Consider the following 12544-nt stretch of genomic DNA (forward strand, 5'->3'; position numbering starts at 1 on the left):
TGATGGCGTCATAATGGCAGATTTTAGACTCTGTTGCATCCATGCTGGAAAGAGCACAAACCCAAGCGCAACCGTACCAAACCGCTTCTTTTCACCTGACGGGGGGGGAGGGGGGGGGGGGGTCCTTTCATTCTACTGGATCTCTTCTCCACTAGTTCCTCCCTAACATTTTAGTCCAGTTTTTATTTGTTGACATAATATTGCCAGTGTATGTAGTCTTAGTTTTAGTAAGTCATCATAGCTTACTTTGTATAGCCTGGATCCAGCCCATAGACCCCACCAGTTCTCTGAGTGGACTGCTGCTCTTGAACCAAATAGATGGGTCCATTTGTGCAGTCCCCTCTGATAGTCCGGCAGCCGACAGGCTTCTTTTGTTTCAAGTGGGAAATGTAGTCTTTTTTTTTATTGGCCTAAAATATTGTCTCAGTTGGAGGTGGACAGTTGGAGGTGGACGGGCTAAAAACGTCCATAGACGTCATGACAAATGTGATGAGGTCAGCACCCTTTTGGGCAAGTGTGGCTATGGCTGTTTTTAGCCCAAGGAGTGAAACCCCTTGGAAACCCGTATAAAAACAAATGCCCAATACCGTCAGCAATTATTTTAGGCCAATAAAAAATACTATATACCAAAATTTCCCACCCTTTCCACCTCGGCTGCCGGACTATGAGCTAAATTAATTAATTATGTTATAATGTAGATTGGGTAGATTGGATGGAGCCCGCACACCACAGGTAATAGCAAGACGTTGTTTATTTAAATACTGACAACGTTTCGATCTATTTGATCTTCATCAGGTCATCCCGATTAAATAGATCGAAACGTTGTCAGTATTTAATTAAAGAACGTCTGTGGTGTGCGGGCTCCATCCAATCTACTGAAGTTTCTTTTAGCCCAGCACCCAGCCTTTCGATGTGCGTATTCTACGTCTGCTATAATGTAGATTGGGGCCCGAGAGATTTTAAAAATAAATGTATTATCAAATGGGGATCGGTGGCGTTAATGCACGTCAAATTCTGGTTCTTGACATTCACGAGGCTGAGAATCACTGATTACAACCGTTTAATGTCTTGTATGTTTGCTGGCCCTTTCTCTGGCAGATGTGCTGTCGTGGCCGTTGTCCTCTCTGGGGCCCTTCACTGTTTTCGTCCCAATCAACAAGGGCTTCCGTGGAACCTCGGTGAGTGAATCCACAGAGAGTTATCACGCTCTGTATATAGAGTATAACTCTATAACTGTTGACAGATTTGAGGCTAGCTTATTTGGGCCACGTCACCCCTTTTGCAACCAGAGCTTATTTTAATGATGTTTTAGGACACAAGAAACACTTTCCTGGGTTTTTTTTTATGTGTGCTATTTTTGTTTGCACATTGTCTTTGCTAAATTATAATATATTGGAATCATATTAATGTGCACTAATTTAATTCGATTTGGGGAGAAAAGAAAATCTATCACGCGATGTTTTGGCAGCCCCCCTGTTGTAGCTCTGAGGACCCCCTATAGGCCTATAGGGTATTTCCTGTAAACATTACATTCTTTGAATCTTCACTGTTTCAGCTGAAGACTCTAATGGCCGATTTGTCCAGAGCAAAGTACTTGTGCAAGCTGCACCTCGTTGCCGGGGAGATGTCCTTTGACACTCTGAAAACGACGGACGTTTACTACACCTTAACGGGCAAGGCTGGCGAGGCCGACACCACGGATGGGGTGAGACTAACGGCACGGTACACACACTGTCAAATCCATCACTCTGAAAGGGCTGTCTTCACCTGTGGTGGAAAGTAGTTTAAGTAAATTTTTTAGGTCTTTCTGTTTTTTTTACTTAAGAATTTCCTACTGTATGTCCAGTACCGGTAATTGTATTTGTACTCCACTACATCTCCGACTCAAATATTGTAGTTTTACTACACTACCGGTACATTGTTTGAAAACTTTAGTTACTTTATTTTGATTTACAGTAACCATTCAGCCCCATCTACTGTACATTTTGTCCATTTGAAATGCAAAAAAGACGCACTGTGAGCTTGTGCTATTTTCAAAAGATTATTATACTTGAAAAGGGACATTCTGCATGATGAGTGTATACATTTTTAAACCAATACTTTTGTACTTTTACTCAAGTACATTCTTAATGTCAGACTTTTACTTGTAACAGACTATTTCTACATTGCAGTAGGCTATTGATACTCTAACTATATGTGACTAAATGTCATGTGAAAGCAAGAAATCATAGCTTCAAATTGACATATTGGTTGTTCAGTTTGACCCACCAGTTTTGGAGATATGGCTTATAGAGTGATGTCTTGCAGAAAACAGAAAACAAAACAAAGTTTTTCTCCTCTGGTGAAAAGCTGGAATTTGCGCGATGGCAGTCTCTCAGTCAAATGGCAGTCTCTCAGTCAAATGGCAGTCTCTCAGTCACATATGACAATCTATATAACAATAACTACTAACCCAGCCATTCCCAACCTGTGGGCCTATCAGATTATTGCAAGTGAGCCCACAAATCATCATCATCATCATGGCAGCCTCGAAAACGATGATCCGTTCTCCTCAGTCATTCTTCATCTCTTCTCCTTCTGGACTAGCTGAGCTATAGCTGGACTCTCTGTCTGTGTGCCTGCTGGTGACTGCAGTCCAAGGGGTGTGTGTGGAAGAGCCTCAAGCTTCAAGTTTCTGAAGGCTGAGCGGTCCGCTGCCAGGGCCTCCCAGCTGTCCACAGGGATCCTGGTGTTTTTGAGTAGCTGTTTAAACTGGTCTTTCCAAATTATTGGCAAAACACATAGATTTTTGTAATGATAAGTCCTTTAAGTCCTTGAAAAATGCGTATTCAATGTGAACTTAATTACTTGCAACATGCAACTACATGATGCCACTACTCGCAGCCATTATCCCCAATGGCAGTTGCAAGGAGTTGCATTGATGTGACATATGCCTTAAAATTGTTGCCAGGAGTTGCAACTGATGTGGTTTTGGCTTAAGAGCTTGTAGATTAGCTATTTTTGGCTAATGTTCCTCCCAGAGCATGGATGCTGGGGTTCAAATGGTCAAAGTATATTATGTTGCTTCCATTGATCCAAGCCGGGACACAATCGATTGCTCATTAGAGTAAACGGGTTCTGAAAATGCACATGGCCCACCCAACTGAGCACTTATAAGTTTTAAGCAGTCGGATGGGTGGACCACAGCGCTCGGGGGGGGGGGGGGGGGGGGGGGGGGGGGGTAGCTTGCGGAGGCTGGGGGTTCGAATCGCGTGCGTGCGTGCATGCGGCGGGAGGAATTAATTGCCGGAATGAATGATAATCAAGTAGGGCTGCGTGCAACACAAAGGACAAAGGACGTAATCGAAACGATTATTCAATTAGTTCCCAACTAATTTAGCAATCGATTACTAATTCAGCAATCGATTGCTAAATGAGTTGGCAACTAATTGAATAATCGATTGGATTGCGATTAATCGGTTAATCGTTGCAGCCTTATCCCATTCTGACCGGGCACCCATTTTGGTGTCAGCATCATGTTGTGCTTTAGCTATTTAAAAATAGCAGATCTACAAGCTCATATCGCGCCACCGAGTGGCGCGATACGAGCTTGTAGGTCTGCTATTTTTTGAAAAATCGAAGAGCGACTGACATTTTTAGAATCTGATTACGTCTGACACAACACAGATAGGAGTCACTGTGGCCCTGCTGTATAGGTTCAGTGTGTACGTCTGACACAACACAGATAGGAGTCACTGAGGCCCTGCTGTAGCTTCAGTGTATACGTCTGACACAACACAGATAGGAGTCACTGTGGCCCTGCTGTAGCTTCAGTGTATACGTCTGACACAACACAGATAGGAGTCACTGTGGCCCTGCTGTATAGGTTCAGTGTATACGTCTGACACAACACAGATAGGAGTCACTGTGGCCCTGCTGTAGCTTCAGTGTCTACGTCTGACACAACACAGATAGGAGTCACTGTGGCCCTGCTGTAGCTTCAGTGTATACGTCTGACACAACACAGATAGGAGTCACTGTGGCCCTGCTGTAGCTTCAGTGTGTACGTCTGACACAACACAGATAGGAGTCACTGTGGCCCTGCTGTAGCTTCAGTGTATACGTCTGACACAACACAGATAGGAGTCACTGTGGCCCTGCTGTAGCTTCAGTGTATACGTCTGACACAACACAGATAGGAGTCACTGTGGCCCTGCTGTAGCTTCAGTGTGTACGTCTGACACAACACAGATAGGAGTCACTGTGGCCCTGCTGTAGCTTCAGTGTATACGTCTGACACAACACAGATAGGAGTCACTGTGGCCCTGCTGTAGCTTCAGTGTATACGTCTGACACAACACAGATAGGAGTCACTGTGGCCCTGCTGTATAGCTTCAGTGTATACGTCTGACACAACACAGATAGGAGTCACTGTGGCCCTGCTGTAGCTTCAGTATATACGTCTGACACAACACAGATAGGAGTCACTGTGGCCCTGCTGTATAGCTTCAGTGTATACGTCTGACACAACACAGATAGGAGTCACTGTGGCCCTGCTGTAGCTTCAGTGTATACGTCTGACACAACACAGATAGGAGTCACTGTGGCCCTGCTGTATAGCTTCAGTGTATACGTCTGACACAACACAGATAGGAGTCACTGTGGCCCTGCTGTAGGTTCAGTCGGTGACATGAGTTGACACGAGGCCTGGTCTTCACACCTCCGTTAAGGTCTTCACACCTCCGTCATGTCAGCGCTCCCCTTCCCCGGAGCACTGTCAGCGTCCATTGTGTTGTTACCAAAATGTCTCCTCTAATGAGGCCCTGCTTTACTTCAAGTACTGCTGAGTGTGTGTCTGTGTGTGTGTGTGTGTGTGTGTGTGTGTGTGTGTGTGTGTGTGTGTGTGTGTGTGTTTGTGTCTAGCGTGCGTGCGTGCGTGTCCTAAGATAGCCTCGGTTTCCTTTCTGTCACTCTCTTCCTCTCCGCTGACCTCCTGTACTTCCTATGAGGGGAACGCGAGTCGACATGATTATCTCTGGGGATGTTTGAATTGATGGCCCTTTACAGCCCTCTTCCCTTTTCTGAAAGGCAAGCTGGCTGACTTAAAACGTGCAGGCATCTGTTGCCTCTGGATTGGTAGCACACACACACATACCACTGACTGCCCGGGACCCTGTTTTTGGGGCATGCCGTTTGTTCAACATGTCCCCAGAGAGCCAATGTGCAAGCATAGACAGCAGTCAACAGTACCGTCAATGCTCGCACATTGGCACATCTACATGCCTACATTATTACTGTGTTTATTTTATTATGTGTTGATGAATTGATGAATACATAGGTCATAGGACCACAATGGAAGTAGATCAGCTTATTTTTTTAAATGGCCGAAATGTATATAGGGGTGAATGGAAGTAAAATTATTGAAAATTGGAAATACTAAAATTGGAAAATTGGAAAAACATTCTCCCCTTCCTACCCACACACACAAGGACAGTTTTGATGTGGGTTTCGACTTATAATAATACATTTTCCCCTTACACTCAAGATTAGTGTCGGCCGATCCTAAGGAAAAACAATCGGGATCGGTACCAAAAACATGATCGGAGCACCTCTATTAAGTACAGTACTTGAGTAAATGTACCGAGTTACTTTCCACCACTGATCCATGACCAATGATCCGTGGGTCGGTGGTTCGAATCCCGGCTCCTCCTGTCTACATGTCGAAGTGTCCTTGGGCAAGACACTGAACCCCAAATTGCTCCCGATGTGCTGGTTGGTACCTTGCATTGCTTCCGCCGCAATCGGTGTATGAATGTGTGTGTGAATGGGTGAATGTAATGCACAATCTATGTAAAGCGCCTTGGATAAAGGCGCTATATAAATTTACCATTTACCACTGCATTGGTTTAAAGGCCTATTCAATTCATACTCCATTTTTAGGTGATGAGTTGACTACACTGAAATGGTGGTCACCACAGACTATATGAATAGGCCTTTGCACACGTCCCCACAGGACACGAGGCATTTAGCTCTCTCCTCCTCCTCATCGGTGCCCAGACCCTTGGTGGGGTTGGCGAAAGGGCGGAGTTTGCATGTTCTCCCTCACAAAAGAAACTGATCGAGGTGAAAGGAACTGCTTGGAATGACGTGTTCCTTAAACACGCTATACGTCCAACCAGGGAAACTCTGCCATGTCAGGTGAAAAGACTATTTGGACAATTTGGTTTCCTCATGCAGTGAAGGAAGCATGAGGTCAGTCCATTGCTCTCCCCAGGTTGGCAGAGGGAGTGTAGAGCCCAAGATTAAACATTGGATAATTGACACTGGGTAAAAAAATGGGGTTGTAAATGTATTGGGACTAGACCTGTACGTGCCCGTTGCAGTCGGCCACCGGCCTACTTGGGAACGATGCAACTTGGGAACCTAATGATATACGTTGTCATAGCACCCGTTTTAACTGTCAGCCTGTGTCCCACATGGAGATCTGTGTATGTGCCTGTATGTGAAGACTGCAAACTGAAAAGTGTACTTGGCAATCAATTCGGCCCACTGGCGGAGCCTGATTGGAGGCAGAGCCTGGAAATTGCACAGGTGAAAGGAGTTGGCCTCATTAAGCCCACTGGCAGAGCCTGGCCCAGGTGAAAGGAGTTGGCCTCATTAAGCCCACTGGCAGAGCCTGGCCCAGGTGAAAGGAGTTGGCCTCATTAAGCCCACTGGCAGAGCCTGGCCCAGGTGAAAGGAGTTGGCCTCATTAGGCCCGCTGGCAGAGCCTGGCCCAGGTGAAAGGAGTTGGCCTCATTAGGCCCACTGGCAGAGCCTGACCAGAGCCTTTTGTGGTGGTTCTGGAGAACCGTGGGACCGACCGACTCGATACCGGGCAATGCACTACCTGTGGGGGTGTGGAACGCGTGTGTCGAATGTGAAGTCGGTGGGTCAAACGGTTCTCGAGTTACGTGCATTACAACCGTACACACACACACACACGTACGCACGCAGAGACGTGGCACAGTTATAGTATAAAGTGAGTGATTTAGCTCTCTTTTACAGGAGACGTCCACGAAGATTCGCATCCACGGCAGCCGGAGGAGGGGTGTGATCGTCCAGTCCGATGTCATTGCGTCAAACGGGATGATCCACATCATCGGCAGGCTGATGGACAGTGTCTCACCCACGGTGGAGAGCAACAAAGAGGTACAGGAGCAAGGTTATTATTATTATCAAGGTTATTATTATCAAGGTTATTATTATTATACAGGTTCACAGGGACGTGCAGAGAGTGTTAGAGAGGCAGGGGCTGAAATCCCCTAGGAGAGCACTTTTGGACAAAAATAGCAGATGTACAAGCTCAGCAGATGTACAAGCTCAGCAGATGTTGAACTTGTAGATCAGCTATTTTCGGGGGCGCAACACAGTACTCTTTAGCTATGGGAGATGCGGTGTGCGACATGGATTTCTAAACTAATTTGTTCAACGCAAAATGCTGTGTCCAAGTTCAGGAGACTTCGGAAAAAATGCAATTCTCCTGAATGCTGCCTTTCGGCATGGCATGGAAAGGAGTGGCATTTGCATTTCATTCACCATTAGTAAACGCTGCATTCGTGGTCTGGAGAGGGCAGTTGTTTTACCGACGGGTAAAAGGGCAGTGGCTGAAGCCCCCTTTGATGTCTACTGTATGTGTGCACGTCCCTGAAGGTTGAAGTGTTTATATACTGTTTGCATGCTAACTTTCCAGTAAGTGAAAGCCAGCGGTTTCTATTAGCTCGGATTCCCCTATTGATGATGTCACTGGTAGGCAGGTTTCTGAACTGTCCACAGCCCTCCTCTGAGACACCGAGTAGACATAAATGGTACCATATAGAGCACCGAAGTCCTGACGTAACTCGCTCATCCCTTCGATTCCCCTGGTTCGCGGAAGTAATTTCTCTATGGAGAATAACATGGGGTCATCTTAAAATCGTTTCATATACGTAAAATAAACAAGCTGTCTCTGCGTTATTGTCATGGAGGTATCTCTGTATCGTTTGCAACAGTCAGTCACTGATACAATCTGTTTCTAGCGAAAATGTAACTGATTTAGTAGCAGTAACATTAGCGTTTTCTCTCAGTCAGTTGATTCTTCATATCCATATGAGTGAAACGGCCGGGGTGACATGTTTATTTTTCAAACACAGTTCTTATTATGAGGCGATCTAAAATCCCCCCTATGGGGATTATAATGCAAATAAAAAGTACACGAACCTGTGGATTTGCGCCCTCTACCGATATTGACGTCAGACTTCGGTGCTCTATTACAATGAGCATTAGTGAGGACCAATTATATGAAGATACTGTTAGGTTAAAAATGGCTGAAAATTACAAAAACTAGAATAGGCGAAAAAATAAACTGAAATAAAACTATAAACTAGTGTCATTAGTTTTAGTCTCTTTGCCAAATGTTTCATACTGTACATAACACATATACATGTAAGCCATGATACTGATGTTTCATACTGTACATAACACATATACATGTAAGCCATGATACTGAATAAGTCATACTGTACATAACACATATACATGTAAGCCATGATACTGAATAAGTCAATCGTTCATGACGTAGGATTGTGTCTGTCTTTTTTTGTTGCAGGAAAATCTCATGAAGATTTTGTCTGACAATGGAAAGTTTTCCCAGTTCAAGATTCTTTTAGAGGTATGCAGGTTTAGTCTTTTTGTATGTTTTATTAAATGAATAAAACATAACTGATGCTCAAATTACTCCTATCCTCGCGTCTGCTTAACCCATTTTGGGGCGGGAACCCCTTTTGGTGTTTCATTATGTTATACTTCAGCTGTTGAAGAATAGCAGATCTACAAGCTCATATTGCGGCACCGAGTGGCGCACTATGAACTTGTAGGTCTGCTATCTTTGAAAAAATCGTGAAAATGTGCAGTTGGGGGTCGGCGGCCAATTTCATAAAAATGTTGGGGTCCTTGACATGAAATATTGAGAACCACTGACATAGAAACATTTCTTCAGAAAAAATGACAAAAGACATTTTTAAAATTTCGACGTCAGGCCTAAATGGGTTAACCCATTATAACCGGGAAAGCAATAAGCATCTGTGTGTCATTTTAGATTTATTTGGCTATTCAAACATAGCATATACTGTACGTAGTACAGTATATGCTACGTTACTGTACGTAGTACAGTAACTGTAAATATTAAGTACCGTAAGTGTATGGCATGCCGTACGTATACACTATGAAACAATTTGTATACATTCTGTATACAATACTGAAACTCCCTTGCTTTGCAGAAAGCCAACCTGGCATCAGTCATGGATTTGCCAGGTCCATACACTGTCTTCGCCCCAACTAATGACGCCTTTGAAGCTATGAAAGATGGACATATGCAGTACCTAACCTCTGCTGAGGTGAGCCGCACCCATGCACGCACGCACGCACACACGCACGCACGCACGCACTAAGGCTGTACCCTAGCCCTTATTTTAGGACTCGAACTTCGGCAGGAATTTTCGAGTGAACATTCGGACCATTTGTTTCTAATTAATTAAAAAAATATTAGCATATGCTAATATATTATGGCTGCTAGTAAGAAAAGTGATCATGCTGGCGTGTGTGTGTGTGTGTGTGTGTGTGTGTGTGTGAGAGAGAACGAGAGAGAGAGAGACGCGTCAGTCTCCAATCACCAAATGAATGTGCACAGCAGAACAATAAGGGGAGATTTCTTTAAAAAATCATAACTTCTGACAGGAATGCACTAGAAACTTACTTTCTTTACATGTTCATATCGCATTCTCGCCGAGATATATTTTCAAGTTAATAAAAAAAAAAAAATAATAATAATAATAAAAAATATATTTTTTTTAAATAAAACTTATATTAAAAAAACTAATGGTTCAAGCCCATTAATTAAGATTCGAGTGCCAACCCTAACGAGCGAACATTCGAACCTTGAATGTTTGGGGACAGCCTTAGCACGCACACACGCACGCACCATCCTGCACACTCAGTTGTATTGACGTGCTCATCTCTGACACCTGACTTCAGGGCTCCAGAAAACTGGTGGAACTCCTTAGGAACCATATAGTGCCCTCCACCGCAGTGAGTATTAAAACCACCTAAACCCTCTAGCACTGTTGATTTGGACAGCCATTTCGTTTTTATTTTATTTTAGTCATCGTCTTTTTAATACAAATTTGTTTAGTTTTACTCACATTCTAGTCATCTGGAAAGTTTTAGTCTAGTTTTAGTTGACTAAAATATACAGTTAACTTTGTAGGCAAACATTTATTTTGGCAGGCCTTGATTTTACACTATTTAGTGTACTACTATTTAGTAGCCGATCTACTCACAGCTTGTAGATCGTCTATTTTCAGAACGCACCCGAGTGCAACCAGACATACAATTACTTGTCTTCTAGTTCTACTGGTTTTTATTTGTTGACAAAATTGTCAATATATTTAGTTTTAGTTTTAGACATCATAGCTTAGTTTTTTTTTTTTGTCTACAAATATTTTTTGTCATTGTTTTAGTCATAGTTTTAGTAGCTTGTAAGCTTGTAGATAGCCTATTTTCGGTTATTAGTTATTTCAGTCTTCCAGAAAACAACAGCAACATTTTTCAGTCGTGAGATTTTATTTTGCTTTAATCATCAAAAGAGTACTGTATGTCCTGTTGTGTGTTTGAAGCTGGAGGTGTACAATATCGCATCGAGCCCCAGAGTCGTCACCATGGCCAACCAGGTCCTGGCGTTTAACGTCACCAAAAATGTGAGTGCACATTTCAAAACTGTTTGGAAATAAGAAATAAAAAATACCGAAGTTGGATGGTCTTTAACATGTTCTATCCTTTACACACACACACACACACACACACACACACACACACACACACACACACACACACGAAACACAGGGTCAGATTCAAATCAACGGAATGTCCGTGTTGGAAGCGGACGTGGAGGCCATGAACGGACGTCTCTACTCCCTGGACGGCGTGTTGACTCCGTCCTCCATCGAGCCGGTGCTTCCGCAGAGGTGTGACATCACGGAGAACAAACTCATCAAGGTGAGCTTTCGGCCGTCATGTTAACCCATTTTGGTGTTTTAACCCATTCTGACCTGAGATCAGATTCATACCAGGTTTCCTCTGGACAACACACTGGTCTGATGAACCCATTCTGACCTGAGATCAGATTCTAAAAATGTCAGTCGTTCTTCGATTTTTTTCAAAAATAGCAGACCTACAAGCTCGTATCGCGCCACTCGGTGGCGCGATATGAGCTTGTAGATCTGCTATTTTTAAATAGCTAAAGCATAACATGATGCCGACACCAAAATGGGTGCCCGGTCAGAATGGGTTAAGCATTGCAGTATATAGTGTTATACTTTAGCTATTGAAAAATAGCAGATCTACAAGCTCGCTACGAGCTTGTAGGTCTGCTATTTTAGAAGAATCGTGAAAATGTGGCGCAAATCTTTGAATTTATATTCTCTCGGAGCTAACGGATATTAGCTTCTGCAGGGGGGGGGTCCCTGGAACAAGTTAACAACATATTTTCAGATTGGGGTCCTTGACATGAAATTGTCTGAGCACCACTGACATAGAAACATAGGTTTTTCGGAAAACTGTCATGATTTAGATGATTTTGTGTAGTGGCCAGATGTTTTCAGAGTATATTTATTTGTATGATCAATCTGTCCAGTGCGTTCCGGCTTGGATCAATGAAACTAACTTTAAGTTCTTATTTATTGCTAACGCTATTTTCCAATTATTTGGGGGCCCTTTCTTTCTTTCTTTCTTTCCCTTCCTTCCTTCCTTCCCTCCCTCCCAGGGTGGATGTGTAAGCTGTGCCAAGATCAAATCAACCAAATGCCCGAATGGAGTTCCCTCAGTAAGACCTCACCTCTCTCTCTATGTTTCTCTTGATGTGACGAGGGCGTACACATACAGGTGTACTCCTCGTACACATACATGAACAAGCAACATGGTTTAGTATTTTCCTCAACCCATGTTTATTTCTAATAACACCACAGCTGTGTGTTTGACAGGAATCCGTACACTTTGGTTGTGCTTACCCAATTACCCTCAGCTCAACTCCCCCCTTAACTCTGGCAGCAACCGGCTGCTCTCTCCTCTGCAACGCAACTGTCACGGTAAAAGCACAGACACACATACTGTACCCACGCACGCACGCACGCACGCACGCACGCACGCACGCACGCACGCACGCACGCACGCACGCACGCACGCACGCACGCACGCACGCACGCACACACACACACACACACACACACACACACACACACACACACAATCACAACGATCAGTACTCACATGTTTTTGGAATGCCACTACACTGCTCATTCTGTTACTTTTCTCACTGTATTGTCCATCCACATTGTCTCACTGGAGTGCAAACACAAAACCAACAGAATGAATAGTACAACAATGGAATTATGCAATGGCATTATGGCAGGTTATTGACCCGTAGATAACATATTACAGTCATTTAGTTTAAAATGACTGACTGATCTATCGATTGATTGAATGCTTGAATGCA

At 43.8% G+C, this 12544-nt stretch overlaps 1 protein-coding gene across 1 annotated transcript in view; it reads left to right on the forward strand.

Annotated features, from left to right (window-relative positions):
* stab2 (stabilin 2) overlaps window positions 1–12544 on the forward strand; it is a 93358-nt gene that overhangs the window by 13980 nt on the left and 66834 nt on the right. The window contains exons 11-20 of the mRNA XM_083758227.1: window positions 1099–1178; window positions 1556–1705; window positions 7027–7170; window positions 8606–8668; window positions 9276–9392; window positions 10030–10083; window positions 10671–10751; window positions 10897–11049; window positions 11816–11875; window positions 12033–12137. Coding sequence (XP_083614353.1) covers window positions 1099–1178; window positions 1556–1705; window positions 7027–7170; window positions 8606–8668; window positions 9276–9392; window positions 10030–10083; window positions 10671–10751; window positions 10897–11049; window positions 11816–11875; window positions 12033–12137 — 1007 coding nt within the window. The remainder of the gene's footprint in view (window positions 1–1098; window positions 1179–1555; window positions 1706–7026; window positions 7171–8605; window positions 8669–9275; window positions 9393–10029; window positions 10084–10670; window positions 10752–10896; window positions 11050–11815; window positions 11876–12032; window positions 12138–12544) is intronic.

The sequence above is a fragment of the Protomyctophum parallelum genome (genome assembly GCF_964188405.1).
Source record: "Protomyctophum parallelum genome assembly, chromosome: 22".
Classification (NCBI taxonomy): domain Eukaryota; kingdom Metazoa; phylum Chordata; class Actinopteri; order Myctophiformes; family Myctophidae; genus Protomyctophum; species Protomyctophum parallelum.